Raw genomic sequence first — 19,750 nt, 5'->3', positions numbered from 1 at the left:
CAGCCCTGCAGTGAAGCACGCATTCTACAGTGTGACCAGCTGCCCTGTGGAGAAGCACGCATTCTACAGTGTGACCAGCAGCCCTGTGGAGAAGCACGCATTCTACAGTGTGACCAGCTGCCCTGTGGAGAAGCACGCATTCTACAGTGTGGCCAGCTGCCCTGTGGAGAAGCACGCATTGTACAGTGTGACCAGCTGCCCTGTGGAGAAGCACGCATTCCTCAGTGTGGCCAGCTGCCCTGTGGAGAAGCACGCATTCTACAGTGTGACCAGCAGCCCTGTGGAGAAGCACGCATTCTACAGTGTGACCAGCAGCCCTGTGGAGAAGCACACATTGTACAGTGTGACCAGCTGCCCTGTGGACAAGCACGCATTGTACAGTGTGACCAGTTGCCCTGTGGAGAAGCACGCATTCTACAGTGTGACCAGCTGCCCTGTGGAGAAGCACGCATTCTACAGTGTGACCAGCTGCCCTGTGGAGAAGCACGCATTCTACAGTGTGGCCAGCTGCCCTGTGGAGAAGCACGCATTCTACAGTGTGGCCAGCAGCTCTGTGGAGAAGCACGCATTCTACAGTGTGACCAGCAGCCCTGCGGTGAAGCACGCATTCTACAGTGTGACCAGCTGCCCTGTGGAGAAGCACGCATTCTACAGTGTGACCAGCTGCCCTGTGGAGAAGCACGCATTCTACAGTGTGGCCAGCTGCCCTGTGGAGAAGCACGCATTCTACAGTGTGGCCAGCTGCCCTGTGGAGAAGCACGCATTCTACAGTGTGACCAGCAGCCCTGTGGAGAAGCACGCATTGTACAGTGTGACCAGCTGCCCTGTGGAGAAGCACGCATTGTACAGTGTGACCAGCTGCCCTGTGGAGAAGCACGCATTCTACAGTGTGACCAGCAGCCCTGCAGTGAAGCACGCATTCTACAGTGTGACCAGCAGCCCTGCAGTGAAGCACACATTCTACAGGGTGATCAGCAGCCCTGTGGAGAAGCACACATTCTACAGTGTGACCAGCAGCCCTGTGGAGAAGCACGCATTCTACAGTGTGACCAGCAGCCCTGTGGAGAAGCACGCATTGTACAGTGTGACCAGCTGCCCTGTGGAGAAGCACGCATTGTACAGTGTGACCAGTTGCCCTGTGGAGAAGCACGCATTCTACAGTGTGACCAGCTGCCCTGTGGAGAAGCACGCATTCTACAGTGTGACCAGCAGCCCTGCAGTGAAGCACGCATTCTACAGTGTGACCAGCAGCCCTGCAGTGAAGCACACATTCTACAGCGTGACCAGCAGCACTGTGGAGAAGCACGCATTCTACAGGGTGACCAGCTGCCCTGTGGAGAAGCACGCATTCTACAGTGTGACCAGCTGCCCTGTGGAGAAGCACGCATTGTACAGTGTGACCAGCTGCCCTGTGGAGAAGCACACATTCTACAGGGTGACCAGCAGCCCTGTGGAGAAGCACGCATTCTACAGTGTGACCAGCAGCCCTGTGGAGAAGCACGCATTGTACAGTGTGACCAGCTGCCCTGTGGAGAAGCACGCATTGTACAGTGTGACCAGCAGCCCTGCAGTGAAGCACGCATTCTACAGTGTGACCAGCAGCCCTGCAGTGAAGCACACATTCTACAGTGTGACCAGCAGCCCTGTGGAGAAGCACGCATTCTACAGTGTGACCAGCAGCCCTGTGGAGAAGCACGCATTCTACAGTGTGACCAGCAGCCCAGTGGAGAAGCACACATTCTACAGGGTGACCAGCAGCCCTGTGGAGAAGCACGCATTCTACAGTGTGACCAGCTGCCCTGTGGAGAAGCACGCATTCTACAGTGTGACCAGCTGCCCTGTGGAGAAGCACGCATTGTACAGTGTGACCAGCTGCCCTGTGGAGAAGCACGCATTCTACAGTGTGACCAGCAGCCCTGCAGTGAAGCACGCATTCTACAGTGTGACCAGCAGCCCTGCAGTGAAGCACACATTCTACAGGGTGACCAGCAGCCCTGTGGAGAAGCACGCATTCTACAGTGTGACCAGCTGCCCTGTGGAGAAGCACGCATTGTACAGTGTGACCAGCTGCCCTGTGTAGAAGCACGCATTGTACAGTGTGACCAGCTGCCCTGTGGAGAAGCAGGCATTCTACAGTGTGACCAGCTGCCCTGTGGAGAAGCACGCATTCTACAGTGTGACCAGCTGCCCTGCAGTGAAGCACGCATTCTACAGTGTGACAAGCAGCCCTGCAGTGAAGCACGCATTCTACAGTGTGACCAGCTGCCCTGTGGAGAAGCACGCATTCTACAGTGTGACCAGCAGCCCTGTGGAGAAGCACGCATTCTACAGTGTGACCAGCTGCCCTGTGGAGAAGCACGCATTCGACAGTGTGACCAGCTGCCCTGCAGTGAAGCACTCATTCTACAGTGTGACCAGCAGCCCTGCAGTGAAGCACGCATTCTACGGTGTGACCAGCAGCCCTGTGGAGAAGCACGCATTCTACAGTGTGACCAGCTGCCCTGCAGTGAAGCACGCATTCTACAGTGTGACCAGCTGCCCTGCAGTGAAGCACGCATTCTACAGTGTGACCAGCTGCCCTGTGGAGAAGCACGCATTCTACAGTGTGACCAGCTGCACTGTGGAGAAGCACGCATTCTACAGTGTGACAAGCTGCTCTGTGGAGAAGCACGCATTCTACAGTGTGACCAGCTGCCCTGCAGTGAAGCACGCATTCTACAGTGTGACCAGCAGCCCTGTGGAGAAGCACGCATTCTACAGTGTGACCAGCAGCCCTGTGGAGAAGCACGCATTCTACAGTGTGACCAGCAGCCCTGTGGAGAAGCACGCATTCTACAGTGTGACCAGCTGCCCTGTGGAGAAGCACGCATTCTACAGTGTGACCAGCTGCCCTGCAATGAAGCACGCATTCTACAGTGTGACCAGCTGCCCTGCAGTGAAGCACGCATTCTACAGTGTGACCAGCTGCCCTGTGGAGAAGCACGCATTCTACAGTGTGACCAGCTGCCCTGCAGTGAAGCAGGCATTCTACAGTGTGACCAGCAGCCCAGTGGAGAAGCACACATTCTACAGGGTGACCAGCAGCCCTGTGGAGAAGCACGCATTCTACAGTGTGACCAGCTGCCCTGTGGAGAAGCACGCATTCTACTGTGTGACCAGCTGCCCTGTGGAGAAGCACGCATTCTACAGTGTGACCAGCTACCCTGTGGAGAAGCACGCATTGTACAGTGTGACCAGCTGCCCTGTGGAGAAGCACGCATTCTACAGTGTGACCAGCAGCCCTGCAGTGAAGCACGCATTCTACAGTGTGACCAGCAGCCCTGCAGTGAAGCACACATTCTACAGGGTGACCAGCAGCCCTGTGGAGAAGCACGCATTCTACAGTGTGACCAGCTGCCCTGTGGAGAAGCACGCATTGTACAGTGTGACCAGCTGCCCTGTGGAGAAGCAGGCATTCTACAGTGTGACCAGCTGCCCTGTGGAGAAGCACGCATTCTACAGTGTGACCAGCTGCCCTGTGGAGAAGCAGGCATTCTACAGTGTGACCAGCTGCCCTGTGGAGAAGCACACATTCTACAGGGTGACCAGCAGCCCTGTGGAGAAGCATGCATTCTACAGTGTGACCAGCTGCCCTGTGGAGAAGCACGCATTCTACAGTGTGACCAGCTGCCCTGCAGTGAAGCACGCATTCTACAGTGTGACAAGCAGCCCTGCAGTGAAGCACGCATTCTACAGTGTGACCAGCTGCCCTGTGGAGAAGCACGCATTCTACAGTGTGACCAGCTGCCCTGTGGAGAAGCACGCATTCGACAGTGTGACCAGCTGCCCTGCAGTGAAGCACGCATTCTACAGTGTGACCAGCAGCCCTGCAGTGAAGCATGCATTCTACAGTGTGACCAGCAGCCCTGTGGAGAAGCACGCATTCTACAGTGTGACCAGCTGCCCTGCAGTGAAGCACGCATTCTACAGTGTGACCAGCTGCCCTGCAGTGAAGCACGCATTCTACAGTGTGACCAGCTGTCCTGTGGAGAAGCACGCATTCTACAGTGTGACCAGCTGCACTGTGGAGAAGCATGCATTCTACAGTGTGACAAGCTGCTCTGTGGAGAAGCACGCATTCTACAGTGTGACCAGCTGCCCTGCAGTGAAGCACGCATTCTACAGTGTGACCAGCAGCCCTGCGGAGAAGCACGCATTCTACAGTGTGACCAGCAGCCCTGTGGAGAAGCACGCATTCTACAGTGTGGCCAGCTGCCCTGTGGAGAAGCACGCATTCCACAGTGTGACCAGCTGTCCTGTGGAGAAGCACGCATTCTACAGTGTGACAAGCTGCTCTGTGGAGAAGCACGCATTCTACAGTGTGACCAGCTGCCCTGCAGTGAAGCACGCATTCTACAGTGTGACCAGCAGCCCTGCGGAGAAGCACGCATTCTACAGTGTGACCAGCAGCCCTGTGGAGAAGCACGCATTCTACAGTGTGGCCAGCTGCCCTGTGGAGAAGCACGCATTCCACAGTGTGACCAGCTGTCCTGTGGAGAAGCACGCATTCTACAGTGTGACCAGCTGTCCTGTGGAGAAGCACGCATTCTACAGTGTGACCAGCTGCCCTGTGGAGAAGCACGCATTCTACAGTGTGACCAGCTGCCCTGTGGAGAAGCACGCATTCGACAGTGTGACCAGCTGCCCTGCAGTGAAGCACGCATTCTACAGTGTGACCAGCAGCCCTGCAGTGAAGCACGCATTCTACAGTGTGATCAGTTGTCCTGCGGAGAAGCACGCATTCTACAGTGTGACCAGCAGCCCTGCGGAGAAGCACGCATTCTACAGTGTGACCAGCAGCCCTGCGGAGAAGCACGCATTCTACAGTGTGACCAGCTGCCCTGCGGAGAAGCACGCATTCTACAGTGTGACCAGCTGCCCTGCGGAGAAGCACGCATTCTACAGTGTGACCAGCTGCCCTGCGGAGAAGCACGCATTCTACAGTGTGACCAGCTGCCCTGCGGAGAAGCACGCATTCTACAGTGTGACCAGCTGCCCTGCGGAGAAGCACGCATTCTACAGTGTGACCAGCTGTCCTGCGGAGAAGCACGCATTCTACAGTGTGACCAGCTGTCCTGTGGAGAAGCACGCATTCTACAGTGTGACCAGCTGCCCTGTGGAGAAGCACGCATTCTACAGTGTGACCAGCTGCCCTGTGGAGAAGCACGCATTCTACAGTGTGACCAGCTGCCCTGTGGAGAAGCACGCATTCTACAGTGTGACCAGCTGCCCTGTGGAGAAGCACGCATTCTACAGTGTGACCAGCTGCCCTGTGGAGAAGCACGCATTCTACAGTGTGACCAGCTGCCCTGTGGAGAAGCACGCATTCTACAGTGTGACCAGCTGCCCTGTGGAGAAGCACGCATTCTACATACAGTGTGACCAGCTGCCCTGTGGAGAAGCACGCATTCTACATACAGTGTGACCAGCTGCCCTGTGGAGAAGCACGCATTCTACATACAGTGTGACCAGCTGCCCTGTGGAGAAGCACGCATTCTACATACAGTGTGACCAGCAGCTCTGTGGAGAAGCACGCATTCTACAGTGTGACCAGCTGCCCTGTGGAGAAGCACGCATTCTACAGTGTGACCAGCTGCCCTGTGGAGAAGCACGCATTGTACATTGTGACCAGCTGCCCTGTGGAGAAGCACCTATTGTACAGTGTGACCAGCAGCCCTGTGGAGAAGCACGCATTCTACAGTGTGACCAGCAGCCCTGTGGAGAAGCACGCATTGTACAGTGTGACCAGCTGCCCTGTGGAGAAGCACGCATTCTACAGTGTGACCAGCTGCCCTGTGGAGAAGCAGGCATTCTACAGTGTGACCAGCTGCCCTGTGGAGAAGCAGGCATTCTACAGTGTGACCAGCTGCCCTGTGGAGAAGCAGGCATTCTACAGTGTGACCAGCTGCCCTGTGGAGAAGCAGGCATTCTACAGTGTGACCAGCTGCCCTGTGGAGAAGCAGGCATTGTACAGTGTGACCAGCTGCCCTGTGGAGAAGCAGGCATTGTACAGTGTGACCAGCTGCCCTGTGGAGAAGCAGGCATTCTACAGTGTGACCAGCTGCCCTGTGGAGAAGCAGGCATTCTACAGTGTGACCAGCTGCCCTGTGGAGAAGCAGGCATTCTACAGTGTGACCAGCTGCCCTGTGGAGAAGCAGGCATTCTACAGTGTGACCAGCTGCCCTGTGGAGAAGCAGGCATTCTACAGTGTGACCAGCTGCCCTGTGGAGAAGCAGGCATTCTACAGTGTGACCAGCTGCCCTGTGGAGAAGCACGCATTCTACAGTGTGACCAGCTGCCCTGTGGAGAAGCAGGCATTCTACAGTGTGACCAGCTGCCCTGTGGAGAAGCACGCATTCTACAGTGTGACCAGCTGCCCTGTGGAGAAGCACGCATTCTACAGTGTGACCAGCTGCCCTGTGGAGAAGCACGCATTCTACAGTGTGACCAGCTGCCCTGTGGAGAAGCACGCATTCTACAGTGTGACCAGCTGCCCTGTGGAGAAGCACGCATTCTACAGTGTGACCAGCTGCCCTGTGGAGAAGCACGCATTCTACAGTGTGACCAGCTGCCCTGTGGAGAAGCACGCATTCTACAGTGTGACCAGCTGCCCTGTGGAGAAGCACGCATTCTACAGTGTGACCAGCTGCCCTGTGGAGAAGCACGCATTCTACAGTGTGACCAGCTGCCCTGTGGAGAAGCACGCATTCTACAGTGTGACCAGCTGCCCTGTGGAGAAGCACGCATTCTACAGTGTGACCAGCTGCCCTGTGGAGAAGCACGCATTCTACAGTGTGACCAGCTGCCCTGTGGAGAAGCAGGCATTCTACAGTTTGACCAGCTGCCCTGTGGAGAAGCACGCATTCTACAGTGTGACCAGCTGCCCTGTGGAGAAGCACGCATTCTACAGTGTGACCAGCTGCCCTGTGGAGAAGCACGCATTGTACAGTGTGACCAGCTGCCCTGTGGAGAAGCACGCATTGTACAGTGTGACCAGCTGCCCTGTGGAGAAGCACGCATTCTACAGTGTGACCAGCAGCCCTGTGGAGAAGCACGCATTCTACAGTGTGACCAGCTGCCCTGTGGAGAAGCACGCATTCTACAGTGTGACCAGCAGCCGGAGCCCAGCTTTCATCTTCTGACTGCACTTGCTTTTGTTTGTTTGAATATTTTATTTATTTTTATGTTATTGGACAGAGAAAGAGAAATTGAGAAGTGACGTCAGAGACGGAGAGAGAAAAAGAGACACCTACAGCCCTGCTTCACCCTTTGTGAAGCTTCCCCTTGCATGTGGGGACATGGGCCTTGAACCAAGGTCTCTGCTCATGGTAATGTGTGTGCTTAACCAGGTGTGCCACTGCCCAGCCCTCTAACTGTGTTTTGTAGATACTTTGAATCAGTGATTATTGTCAACAAGTGGTGCTGAAATAACTAAAGACTCAGTGACCTGGGAGGTGGGGCAGTGGCAGAGGACAAGACTTGCATGCATAAGGCTCCATGTTCATTCCCTAGCGCCTCATGTGCCAGAATCACGATCTGGTTTATTCATTCTCTCAAAAATAATGGACCTTTGAAAAATAAGATTCATATGAAAAATAATAACTATAGATACAGATATTCTGGTTTTTGCAAAAATTAACTCAGGTAACCAGGAAAGCTGCTCAATAATATAGCACAGGCCTTACTTGTGTGAGGTCCCAAGTTAAAGTAGTCTGGCATTTCTCTCAATTAAATAAATAAACTTTTTTTTTAAAGGACATAGCAGTAGGGGCCAGGCAGTGGCACACCTGGTTGAGTCACATATTACAGTGTGCAAGGACCTAGGTTCAAGCCCCTGTCCCCACCTAGAGTGGAGAAGCTTCGCTAGTCATGAAGGAGGGTTGCAGGTCCCTCTCCTCCTCCTCCTCTTCCTCCTCTTCCTCTTCCTCCTTCTTCTCCTCCTTTTCCTTCTTCTTCTCCTTCTCTTTCTCCTTTTTCTTCTACTCCTTCTCCTCCTTCTCCTTCTCTTTCTCCTTCTTCTCCTTCTCCTTTTCCTTCTTCCTTCCTCTCAATTTCTGTCTCTATCCAACAAATAAACAAGCAAAAAAATAACACACCAAATGTAGCCTGGGACTTGGTGCAGTAGCAAGGGCAAGCATAAAATCCTGATTTTGATGCCTGGCATTGCTTATGTTAGAATGATGTTCTGATTCTCTTTCTGTCTAATAGATAAATAAACAGTCTTTTTTTTAAAATTATATTACAAAAATGAGTTACATGTAATTATTTTACAGGCTTTTAAAAATATAAATCGCTGAATATTTGGAAACTCATCTGCAGGACAGCCACTCAGCAGCATGAAGTAACACATGCACGGGAGTCGGGCTGTAGCACAGTGGGTTAAGCACATGAGGTGCAAAGCACAGGGACCAGCGTAAGGATCCCGGTTCAAGCCCCGGCTCCCCACCTGCAGGGGAGTCGCTTCACAGGCGGTGAAGCAGGTCTGCAGGTGTCTGTCTTTCTCTCCCTCTCTCTGTCTTCCCCTTCCTCTCTCCATTTCTCTCTGTCCTACCCAACAACAATAATAACTACAACAAAAAAACAACAAGGGCAACAAAAGGGAATAAATAAATAAAATAAATATTAAAGAAGAAGTAACACATGCACTGTGCAGCAGCTAGAACTGCCCAGTGCTGAGCAGGAGTGTCCCGTGAGCAGAGCTGTAGCTGCCACAGGTTTGGTCCGCTTCCAGCAGACCACTCCTTCACACAGAAACATGTGCGTCATAGACACAGACTTGCCCCTACATTTAGCTCCATGGTGAGGGAGCTGGAGCAGACCCAGGAGCACAACACTTGCTGAGCACACCGTTCTGCTGGTTCTGACACAAGAGAGTGGACGTGTGTCCAGCCATGAGTCACAGGTGGCCATTTACATTTAAACGAATGAGAATTCAATCTTCCTTCCTACTGCTAATGCATTAGAGTGTATGGACAGAGAACACTCCAATCACCACAGAAAGCTCCTTTGGGGCCAGGAGACAGCTCACACACTTTGCACACACTGGGAGTTCCCAGCCACCACACAGGAACACACGTGGGGAAGCTGCATGAATGCTGCAGCAGTGCTGTGGTTTCTGGCCTTGACCCTCTGCCCCTCTCCCTTTCTGCCTCTGCCGGGAGTGGTAGAAGCATGCAGGTGTAGAGTCCCAGCAAAGGCCCCTGGATGTGGGAAGTGCTTCCTTCTCTCAGTCAGGGTGTGAGTGTTATGGAAGCAGCTGTGAGAAGCAACCGTTCTCCCAGGGTACCGTGAGATTGGCAGTGGAGTCACAGAAGGGGAAGCAAGCTTTCCTCAGATGAGCCTGCCCTGATCACTAAGGACATGCTCCCAACAGGGCTCTCACACACAGCCAGGCTCCGGCACAAACCTGCCAGGACCTGAGGGTTCCTGAAGCAGCTGAGGAGCAGCACAGCCCTCTCCCCATCCCAGACCTCATAGCCCTCTGCCCCACAGGCCCACCTGCTGACTGGGAGACAAGGGAGCCTGCTAGTGTATCAGGAGAACCCCATGCAGGAGGAGCTGCAAACATCATGCTCCTTTGCAACCACACTCTGTAGCCAGGACACAGACTTCTAGCTGCCCACCTAGTGCCATCACCGCTTTGTTCCTCACCATGAGAATGGATGTGCTGACGGAAGGTGGTTATGGGTCCAGCTGCAGAAGATGCTCTTCTCTGACAGCCTTGCAGGGAACAGTAGTGAGCAGCACCTTCTGGCCAGAGTTGGGCTGCTGAAAAGCACTTTAAAGGAAGGTGGACTCCAGCATGGCCATCTCCTTGCAGGGAGAGACTCTGTCATCTTGGCCTAAGGGAAAGATCAAAAGAACTCATGGTCCCCTGACCCTGACGTTTGTGAGCTCCAAAGCCAACACTGGCTACAGCCTAACTCTACCCTCTGTGCTACACAAGAAAATTTGAAGCCTTTATTTAAACCATAGTTCAGCCTAATAACTTTCTTTTATTTATTTATTTATTTATTTATTTATTTTACCAGAGCACTGCTCAGCTCTGGCTTATGGTGTTACAGGGGATTGAACCTGGGACTTTGGAGCCTCAGGCATGACAGTCTCTTTGCATAACCATGATGCTATCTACCCCTGCCCCAACCTAGTAACTTTCTTATGGACATAGCTTTGCATCTTGATTCCCAATAGGAAAAATTCCATCTTAAAGCAAAAATGAATACATATATATATATATATATATATATATATATATATATATATGATCTTTCATGATGACTCTGTACATATTCAATAAGTTTGGGGGATTTTACAGAACTATACTACTCAAAAAGTTTTAAATAACTTTAACTTGAGCCCAATTATATCTTCAGGCTGTCTACGCAGAACTAGGATTGTGCTTACTATGAAAAGTCACTGCAATTTAAGAAAATAAGACTGTTCCCAGTTCAGTCCATCAGAATGCTTGTTCTCATTACTGTTCTACACAAGTCTGCCCTTCTGATTTTTCCATTTCCTAAAGGTAAAATGCTAAATACTCATATGAGCTATCAAACCATTATTGGATCTGTAACTTTATCCTGTACAGCCAAAGTAAGAAAATGCAGGGCAGGGGAGACAGCATAATGGTTGTGCAAACAGGTTCTAATGCCTGAGGCTCCGAAGTCCCAGGTTCAATCCCCCGCACCACTATAAGCCAGAGGTGAGCAGTGCTCTGGTGTTTCTCTCTCTGTGTGTCTCTATCTCTGTATCTCTCTGAAAAATAAAATCAATTAAAAATTTAAAAATATATTTCTTAAAAGAAATGCAAATTTGCTTCATTGACTTAAACAAAAGCATGACACCAAAAATCTACAACTTAATTTAAATACGTAACAGTACTTTCCTAATGACCCCAAATTTTTCATTGTGGATTTGACCTAAGCACAAGTGTCTCAGTCATTATAAAGATGAAAGCAAAGTGCTGTGTGCTATCAGCACTCCAAGTCTCTGTATCAGTAGGTATGAGTTAGAAAAGGTAGTCATTTCCCACCATCCTGAACGGCTTGACCATTTATAATCCATAAAATTTTAGTCACTTAAAATGTAACTTGGTCACATTTATCTTGAAAGTACAGACAAAATCGGAGATGAAGAGTGCCAAGCTAAAAGGGGTGCCGCACATGTTCCACTCACCTAGCTCCAAGTTTCCACCCCTGCATGTGAACTAAAAACGGATCCTGGCACCTTGTCATTCCCAGAAAAGCCAGCACAAGGCGCGTTCCGGATAAACGCCGCTCCCAGCCTGCAGAATCACACCAGCTGGCACTGGCACTGTCCCTGTCGATAGCTGTGCCCTAAGCCTGGCGTTCATACAGGCACTACTTCACCACATGGCCTGGATTTTGCGGGTGTGCATGCGATGGCAGTTCTCGTTGAACTGATAACAGTCACTTCTCCAAATAGAACAGCCAATTCATTGCACTTGCAAGTTTGGAAATCTCTGAAATAACCAAGATGGTCCTAATAAGACTAGGAGTCATTTATCAACAGCAGAAAATTAGAACAATGAAATGAGATCCTACATAGTAACCTGATTGTGGCCCATTCCCTTAAAATATAAGACATCAATACAGGTTCTAGCATTGCTAGAGAATCACTGAAACCTTTTTATGGGAACACATAATTGGACCTTCTACAATCAAGTTATACTTACACAATGAAGAATTATTTGTTAGGGACTGAGCAGTGGTGCACCTGGTTGAGCACACAAGTTACAATGCACAAGGATCCAGGTTCAATCCCCTGTTCCCCAGTTGCAAGGGAAAGCTTCGTGAGCAGGAAAACAGGGCTGCAGGTGTCTATCTGCTTCTCTCCCTTTCTGTCTCCTGCTTCCCTGCCAACTTCTCTATGTCTCTATTCAATAAATAAAACTTTTTTTAAAAAGCTGGGACCCGGAGATAGTGCGGTGGGTTAAGTGCACATGGCATGAAGCACAGGATGGGAGTAAGGACCCTGGTTCAAGCCCCCAGCTCCCCACCTGCAGGGGGGTCACTTCACAAGTGGTGAAGCAGGTCTGCAGGTGTCTGTCTTTTCTCTCCCCCTCTCTGTCCTCCCCCCCTCGATTTCTCTTATACAACAACAGCAGCAATGGCAACAATAACAACAACAAGAGTAGTAGCAAAGTGGAGAAAATGGCCTCCAGGAGCAGTGGATGCATAGTGCAAGCAGAAAAAAAACCTGTCTAAAAAGAGCTATTTGTTCTGTTTCTGGATATTTACACTCATTTATTCTGGATATATTACACTTATATTGATACTGTCTTCAAAAAGACAAGAGAGCGGCCAGTGCACGGTGCAGACACAGGCACAGCTTGGAACCCAGGCCAAGGTGGTTTTCAGAACATTAGAGCACAAAGTACACAGAAAGCACAACACATGCTTTCAAAAGTCATTCTGGCTTGAGAATTCAGTCTATATTGAGTCAGTCTTGAAAAAATGTTTAATGGCAGGGGAAGATAGCATAATGGTCATGCAAAGAGACTGTCATGCCTGAAACTCTTAAGTCCTAGATTCAATCCCCTGTACCACTATAAGCCAGAGCTGATCAGTGCTCTGTAAAAGTAATTAATTAATTATAATAATGATTAAATAAATGAATAGAAAAAGGCAGGTCACTATAAACATCTAAGTTTCAAAAGTAGAGTCTCTAACAAAGTAAGGGCCAAGCAGCCAGTTCTGAGGACAAACATAAGGAAACTCACTTCCCAAAGTTAGGGCCCAGTTCCAGGCAGAGATTGGGCAGTAAGAAGAAATCTCTACATTTTGGCCAGACTGATGGGAATCTACTAGCTAATAAATTAGATGGCAAGGACATGATAAAATGGCATTGAACACAAGATAGAAAGGGGACCACTCCTTTCATATAAAACTAAGTCAGCTGAGGGAGTCAGGCAGCAGGCGCGAGGACCCGGCGTAAGGTTCGGGCGTCCGGCTCCCCACCCGCAGGGGAGTCGCTTCACAGGAGGTGAAGCAGGTCTGCAGGTGTCTGTCTTTCTCTCCCCCTCTCTGTTTTCCCCTCCTCTCTCCATTTCTCTCTGTCCTATCCAACAACGACGACATCAATAACAACAATAATAATAACTACAACAATAAAACAACAAGGGCAACAAAAGGGAGTAAATATTTAAATATTAAAAAAAGAAAGAAAAGAGAAATTCCACAGAAAAAAAGTATTAACAAAAACTAAGTCAGCAGAATGAATTAATACTGGCTTACCTGTGAGGGGCAACCACTAACCTGAGCTCTCGTCCCCTGCTGTCTGGGAGAGGGTCCACCTCAAGACTCAGTGGCACTAGGAGGAAGAAAGTATCAGAAATCAGGAAGTCCAGCAAATTAAGAGTCTGCACTGTTTGTAGAGTGCTTACTTCACCCAGCCCAGAACTCCCCGTCCAAGAAATAGCTGGGGCACCCAAGAGTGGGCTAACTACTGCAGGGTGCCTTGTATACATGCACTTTGCACCACGCCTCCACCCCGCCCTCTAGCCTGCACCGAATTCCTGCTTTGACCTTCTCCACCTCACACCATGACCAGTGCAGCTCCTGACCCTGCACCTTTAAAGCAAACCCAGTCATGAGCCTGCACCCCCACTGGATTCACACACCTGGCCACCAGACCCTGTTCCTGGACACCCATTGGATTCATGTGCCAGGCCCCCAGACCCTGCCATTGTACCCACACACCTGGAGTCCTATCCAACACCCAGACCCTGTTCCTGCACCCACACACCCGGAGTCCCGTCCCTACACCCAGACCCTGCTCCTGCACCCACACACCCGGAGCCCCGTCCCTACACCCAGACCCTGCTCCTGCACCCACACACCCGGAGCCCCGTCCCTACACCCAGACCCGGCTCCTGCACCCACACACCCGGAGTCCTGTCCCTACACCCAGACCCGGCTCCTGCACCCACACACCCGGAGTCCTGTCCCTACACCCAGACCCTGCTCCTGCACCCACACACCCGGAGCCCCGTCCCTACACCCAGACCCTGCTCCTGCACCCACACACCCGGAGTCCCGTCCCTACACCCAGACCCTGCTCCTGCACCCACACACCCGGAGCCCCGTCCCTACACCCAGACCCTGCTCCTGCACCCACACACCCGGAGCCCCGTCCCTACACCCAGACCCTGCTCCTGCACCCACACACCCGGAGCCCCGTCCCTACACCCAGACCCTGCTCCTGCACCCACACACCCGGAGCCCCGTCCCTACACCCAGACCCTGCTCCTGCACCCACACACCCGGAGCCCCGTCCCTACACCCAGACCCTGCTCCTGCACCCACACACCCGGAGTCCCGTCCCTACACCCAGACCCTGCTCCTGCACCCACACACCCGGAGCCCCGTCCCTACACCCAGACCCTGCTCCTGCACCCACACACCCGGAGCCCCGTCCCTACACCCAGACCCGGCTCCTGCACCCACACACCCGGAGTCCTGTCCCTACACCCAGAACCGGCTCCTGCACCCACACACCCGGAGTCCTGTCCCTACACCCAGACCCTGCTCCTGCACCCACACACCCGGAGTCCTGTCCCTACACCCAGACCCTGCTCCTGCACCCACACACCCCGAGTCCTGTCCCTACACCCAGACCCTGCTCCTGCACCCACACACCCGGAGTCCCGTCCCTACACCCAGACCCTGCTCCTGCACCCACACACCCGGAGTCCTGTCCCTACACCCAGACCCTGCTCCTGCACCCACACACCCGGAGTCCTGTCCCTACACCCAGACACTGCTCCTGCACCCACACACCCCGAGTCCTGTCCCTACACCCAGACTCTGCTCCTGCACCCACACACCCCGAGTCCTGTCCCTACACCCAGACCCTGCTCCTGCACCCACACACCCGGAGTCCTCTCCCTACACCCAGACCCTGCTCCTGCACCCACACACCCCGAGTCCTCTCCCTACAGCCAGACCCTGCTCCTGCACCCACACACCCCGAGTCCTCTCCCTACACCCAGACCCTACTCCTGCACCCACACACCCGGAGCCCCGTCCCTACACCCAGACCCTGCTCCTGCACCCACACACCCGGAATCCTGTCCCTACACCCAGACCCTGCTCCTGCACCCACACACCCGGAGTCCCGTCCCTACACCCAGACCCTGCTCCTGCACCCACACACCCGGAGTCCCGTCCCTACACCCAGACCCTGCTCCTGCACCCACACACCCGGAGCCCCGTCCCTACACCCAGACCCTGCTCCTGCACCCACACACCCGGAGTCCCGTCCCTACATCCAGACCCGGCTCCTGCACCCACACACCCGGAGTCCTGTCCCTACACCCAGACCCTGCTCCTGCACCCACACACCCCGAGTCCTGTCCCTACACCCAGACCCTGCTCCTGCACCCACACACCCGGAGTCCTCTCCCTACACCCAGACCCTGCTCCTGCACCCACACACCCCGAGTCCTGTCCCTACACCCAGACCCTGCTCCTGCACCCACACACCCGGAGTCCTCTCCCTACACCCAGACCCTGCTCCTGCACCCACACACCCCGAGTCCTCTCCCTACACCCAGACCCTGCTCCTGCACCCACACACCCGGAGTCCCGTCCCTACACCCAGACCCTGCTCCTGCACCCACACACCCGGAGTCCTGTCCCTACACCCAGACCCTGCTCCTGCACCCACACACCCGGAGCCCCGTCCCTACACCCAGACCCTGCTCCTGCACCCACACACCCGGAGCCCCGTCCCTACACCCAGACCCTGCTCCTGCACCCACACACCCGGAGCCCCGTCCCTACACCCAGACCCTGCTCCTGCACCCACACACCCGGAATCCCGTCCCTACACCCAGACCCTGCTCCTGCACCCACACACCCGGAGTCCCGTCCCTACACCCAGACCCTGCTCCTGCACCCACACACCCGGAGTCCCGTCCCTACACCCAGACCCTGCTCCTGCACCCACACACCCGGAGTCCCGTCCCTACACCCAGACCCTGCTCCTGCACCCACACACCCGGAGTCCTGTCCCTACACCCAGACCCTGCTCCTGCACCCACACACCCCGAGTCCTGTCCCTATACCCAGACCCTGCTCCTGCACCCACACACCCGGAGTCCCGTCCCTACACCCAGACCCTGCTCCTGCACCCACACACCCGGAGTCCCGTCCCTACACCCAGACCCTGCTCCTGCACCCACACACCCCGAGTCCTGTCCCTACACCCAGACTCTGCTCCTGCACCCACACACCCCGAGTCCTGTCCCTACACCCAGACCCTGCTCCTGCACCCACACACCCGGAGTCCTCTCCCTACACCCAGACCCTGCTCCTGCACCCACACACCCCGAGTCCTCTCCCTACAGCCAGACCCTGCTCCTGCACCCACACACCCCGAGTCCTCTCCCTACACCCAGACCCTGCTCCTGCACCCACACACCCGGAGCCCCGTCCCTACACCCAGACCCTGCTCCTGCACCCACACACCCGGAGCCCCGTCCCTACACCCAGACCCTGCTCCTGCACCCACACAACCGGAGCCCCGTCCCTACACCCAGACCCTGCTCCTGCACCCACACACCCGGAATCCTGTCCCTACACCCAGACCCTGCTCCTGCACCCACACACCCGGAGTCCCGTCCCTACACCCAGACCCTGCTCCTGCACCCACACACCCGGAGTCCCGTCCCTACACCCAGACCCTGCTCCTGCACCCACACACCCGGAGCCCCGTCCCTACACCCAGACCCTGCTCCTGCACCCACACACCCGGAGTCCCGTCCCTACATCCAGACCCGGCTCCTGCACCCACAGACCCGGAGTCCTGTCCCTACACCCAGACCCTGCTCCTGCACCCACACACCCCGAGTCCTGTCCCTACACCCAGACCCTGCTCCTGCACCCACACACCCGGAGTCCTCTCCCTACACCCAGACCCTGCTCCTGCACCCACACACCCCGAGTCCTGTCCCTACACCCAGACCCTGCTCCTGCACCCACACACCCGGAGTCCTCTCCCTACACCCAGACCCTGCTCCTGCACCCACACACCCCGAGTCCTCTCCCTACACCCAGACCCTGCTCCTGCACCCACACACCCGGAGTCCCGTCCCTACACCCAGACCCTGCTCCTGCACCCACACACCCGGAGTCCTGTCCCTACACCCAGACCCTGCTCCTGCACCCACACACCCCGAGTCCTGTCCCTACACCCAGACCCTGCTCCTGCACCCACACACCCGGAGTCCTCTCCCTACACCCAGACCCTGCTCCTGCACCCACACACCCCGAGTCCTGTCCCTACACCCAGACCCTGCTCCTGCACCCACACACCCGGAGTCCTCTCCCTACACCCAGACCCTGCTCCTGCACCCACACACCCCGAGTCCTCTCCCTACACCCAGACCCTGCTCCTGCACCCACACACCCGGAGTCCCGTCCCTACACCCAGACCCTGCTCCTGCACCCACACACCCGGAGCCCCGTCCCTACACCCAGACCCTGCTCCTGCACCCACACACCCGGAGCCCCGTCCCTACACCCAGACCCTGCTCCTGCACCCACACACCCGGAGCCCCGTCCCTACACCCAGACCCTGCTCCTGCACCCACACACCCGGAGCCCTGTCCCTACACCCAGACCCTGCTCCTGCACCCACACACCCGGAGCCCTGTCCCTACACCCAGACCCTGCTCCTGCACCCACACACCCGGAGTCCCGTCCCTACACCCAGACCCTGCTCCTGCACCCACACACCCGGAGCCCCGTCCCTACACCCAGACCCTGCTCCTGCACCCACACACCCCGAGTCCCGTCCCTACACCCAGACCCTGCTCCTGCACCCACACACCCGGCCCCGGACCCCACCTGTCCGGCGCCAGAGCCAAGGAGGCCAGTCACGCCGCCGGCTCGCGGGCACAGCCTCCCGGGTCCCGGTGCAGCGAGGGGCGTCCAGGCTGCAGGGTCCCCGCAGCGGCCCCCGAGTCCGTGAGCTGTTTGAGAACCAGGAAGAGCAGGAGAAAGAGCAGGGACAGCAGGAAGAGGAAGAGCGCCAGGGAGAGCAGCAGGTCCCGCGGCCATTCCATGCTGCAGCCGCGGCGCTGGACCCACGCCCCTACCCTGGACCCGCCCTCGGCCCAAGACTCGCCCCTGACCCGCCCCCAGTCCCGGACCCGCCTCCCCCCAGTCGCCCCCAGACCCGGACACGGCCCCTGGTCCCGCCCTCGACCCAAGACTCGCCCCCCCCAGAACCGCCCCCAGACCCGGGCCCGTCACCTGGACCCGCCCCCAGACCCGGGCCCGCCCCCTGGAACCGCCCCCAGACCCGGGCCCGCCCCCTGGGCCCGCCCCCTGGACCCGCCCACAGACCCGGACCCACCCCCTGACCCGGGCCCGCCCCCTGGACCCGCCCCCTGGACCCGCCCACAGACCCGGACCCGCCCCCTGACCCAGGCCCGCCCCCCAGACCCGGGCACGCCCCCTGGACCCGCCCCCAGACCCAGGTCCGCCCCCTGGACCCGCCCCCAGACCCGGGACCGCCCCCAGACCCGGACCCGCCCCTGGACCCGCCCCCAGACCCGGGCCCGCCCCCTGGACCCGCCCCCGGGCCCGCCCCCAGTCCCAGACCCGCCCCCTGGAACCGCCCCCAGTCCCAGACCCCCCTCCAGTTCTGGACTCGCCCTGGGACACGCCCCCGGCTCTGGACCGGCCCCTAGTCCTGAATTCGCCCCCTCAGCCCTGCACTTGCCCTCTCAGTTATGGACCTACCCCCTCCCCAGCCCTGGGCCCACCCCGCCTCCAAACCCACCCCCAGTCCTGGACCCGCTGCTAGACTCACCCTAAGTTCCTCCCACGTGCACACACTCACACCGCTGGGCCTCTTCCTGCACACTCATGCAGGTGCCCAGACACAGGTGCGCCTCACCGCACGCAGGTGCGCAGATACAGGTGCGCCTCACAGCACGCAGGTGCGCAGATACAGGTGCGCCTCACCGCACGCAGGTGCGCAGATACACGAGCGCCTCACAGCACGCAGGTGCGCAGATGCACGAGCGCCTCACCGCACGCAGGTGCGCAGATACAGGCGCGCCTCACAGCACGCAGGTGCGCAGATGCACGAGCGCCTCACCGCACGCAGGTGCGCAGATACAGGCGCGGCTCACAGCACGCAGGTGCGCAGATACAGGCGCGGCTCACAGCACGCAGGTGCGCAGATGCACGAGCGCCTCACAGCACGCAGGTGCGCAGATACAGGCGCGCCTCACCGCACGCAGGTGCGCAGATACAGGTGCGCCTCACCGCACGCAGGTGCGCAGATACACGAGCGCCTCACAGCACGCAGGTGCGCAGATGCACGAGCGCCTCACCGCACGCAGGTGCGCAGATACAGGTGCGCCTCACAGCACACAGGTGCGCAGATACAGGCGCGCCTCACAGCACGCAGGTGCGCAGATGCACGAGCGCCTCACTGCACGCAGGTGCGCAGATACACGAGCGCCTCACAGCACGCAGGTGCGCAGATACAGGCGCGCCTCACAGCACGCAGGTGCGCAGATACACGAGCGCCTCACAGCACGCAGGTGCGCAGATGCACGAGCGCCTCACAGCACGCAGGTGCGCAGATACACGAGCGCCTCACAGCACGCAGGTGCGCAGATGCACGAGCGCCTCACCGCACGCAGGTGCGCAGATACAGGTGCGCCTCA

General features: G+C 56.3%; 1 protein-coding gene across 3 annotated transcripts; it reads right to left on the bottom strand.

Annotated features, from left to right (window-relative positions):
* Nucleotides 1–7,965: 7,965 nt before the first annotated feature.
* Nucleotides 7,966–18,147, bottom strand: SMIM43 (small integral membrane protein 43). 3 transcript variants are annotated; one of them, XM_060179129.1, is made up of 5 exons: nt 17,913–18,147; nt 13,296–13,371; nt 11,215–11,521; nt 9,691–9,881; nt 7,966–8,099 (listed from the first exon to the last, which is right to left on the bottom strand). In XM_060179129.1, exon 1 carries the CDS (start codon nt 18,128–18,130, stop codon nt 17,942–17,944), a length of 189 nt encoding a protein of 62 aa, XP_060035112.1. In that variant the 5' UTR covers nt 18,131–18,147; the 3' UTR covers nt 7,966–8,099; nt 9,691–9,881; nt 11,215–11,521; nt 13,296–13,371; nt 17,913–17,941. The 3 variants fall into 3 exon arrangements, with proteins under 3 accessions (XP_060035112.1, XP_060035111.1, XP_060035113.1); XM_060179128.1 differs by having other exon boundaries at nt 11,215–11,525; nt 13,334–13,371; XM_060179130.1 differs by lacking the exon at nt 11,215–11,521 and having other exon boundaries at nt 9,691–9,868; nt 13,317–13,371.
* Between the last annotated feature and the right edge of the window lie 1,603 nt (nt 18,148–19,750).

Source organism: Erinaceus europaeus, chromosome 19 (genome assembly GCF_950295315.1).
Source record: "Erinaceus europaeus chromosome 19, mEriEur2.1, whole genome shotgun sequence".
In the NCBI taxonomy this organism is placed as follows: Eukaryota; Metazoa; Chordata; class Mammalia; order Eulipotyphla; family Erinaceidae; genus Erinaceus; species Erinaceus europaeus.
Note: the sequence above shows the minus strand (reverse complement) of the source record. Positions and strands in the feature narration are given on the sequence as shown.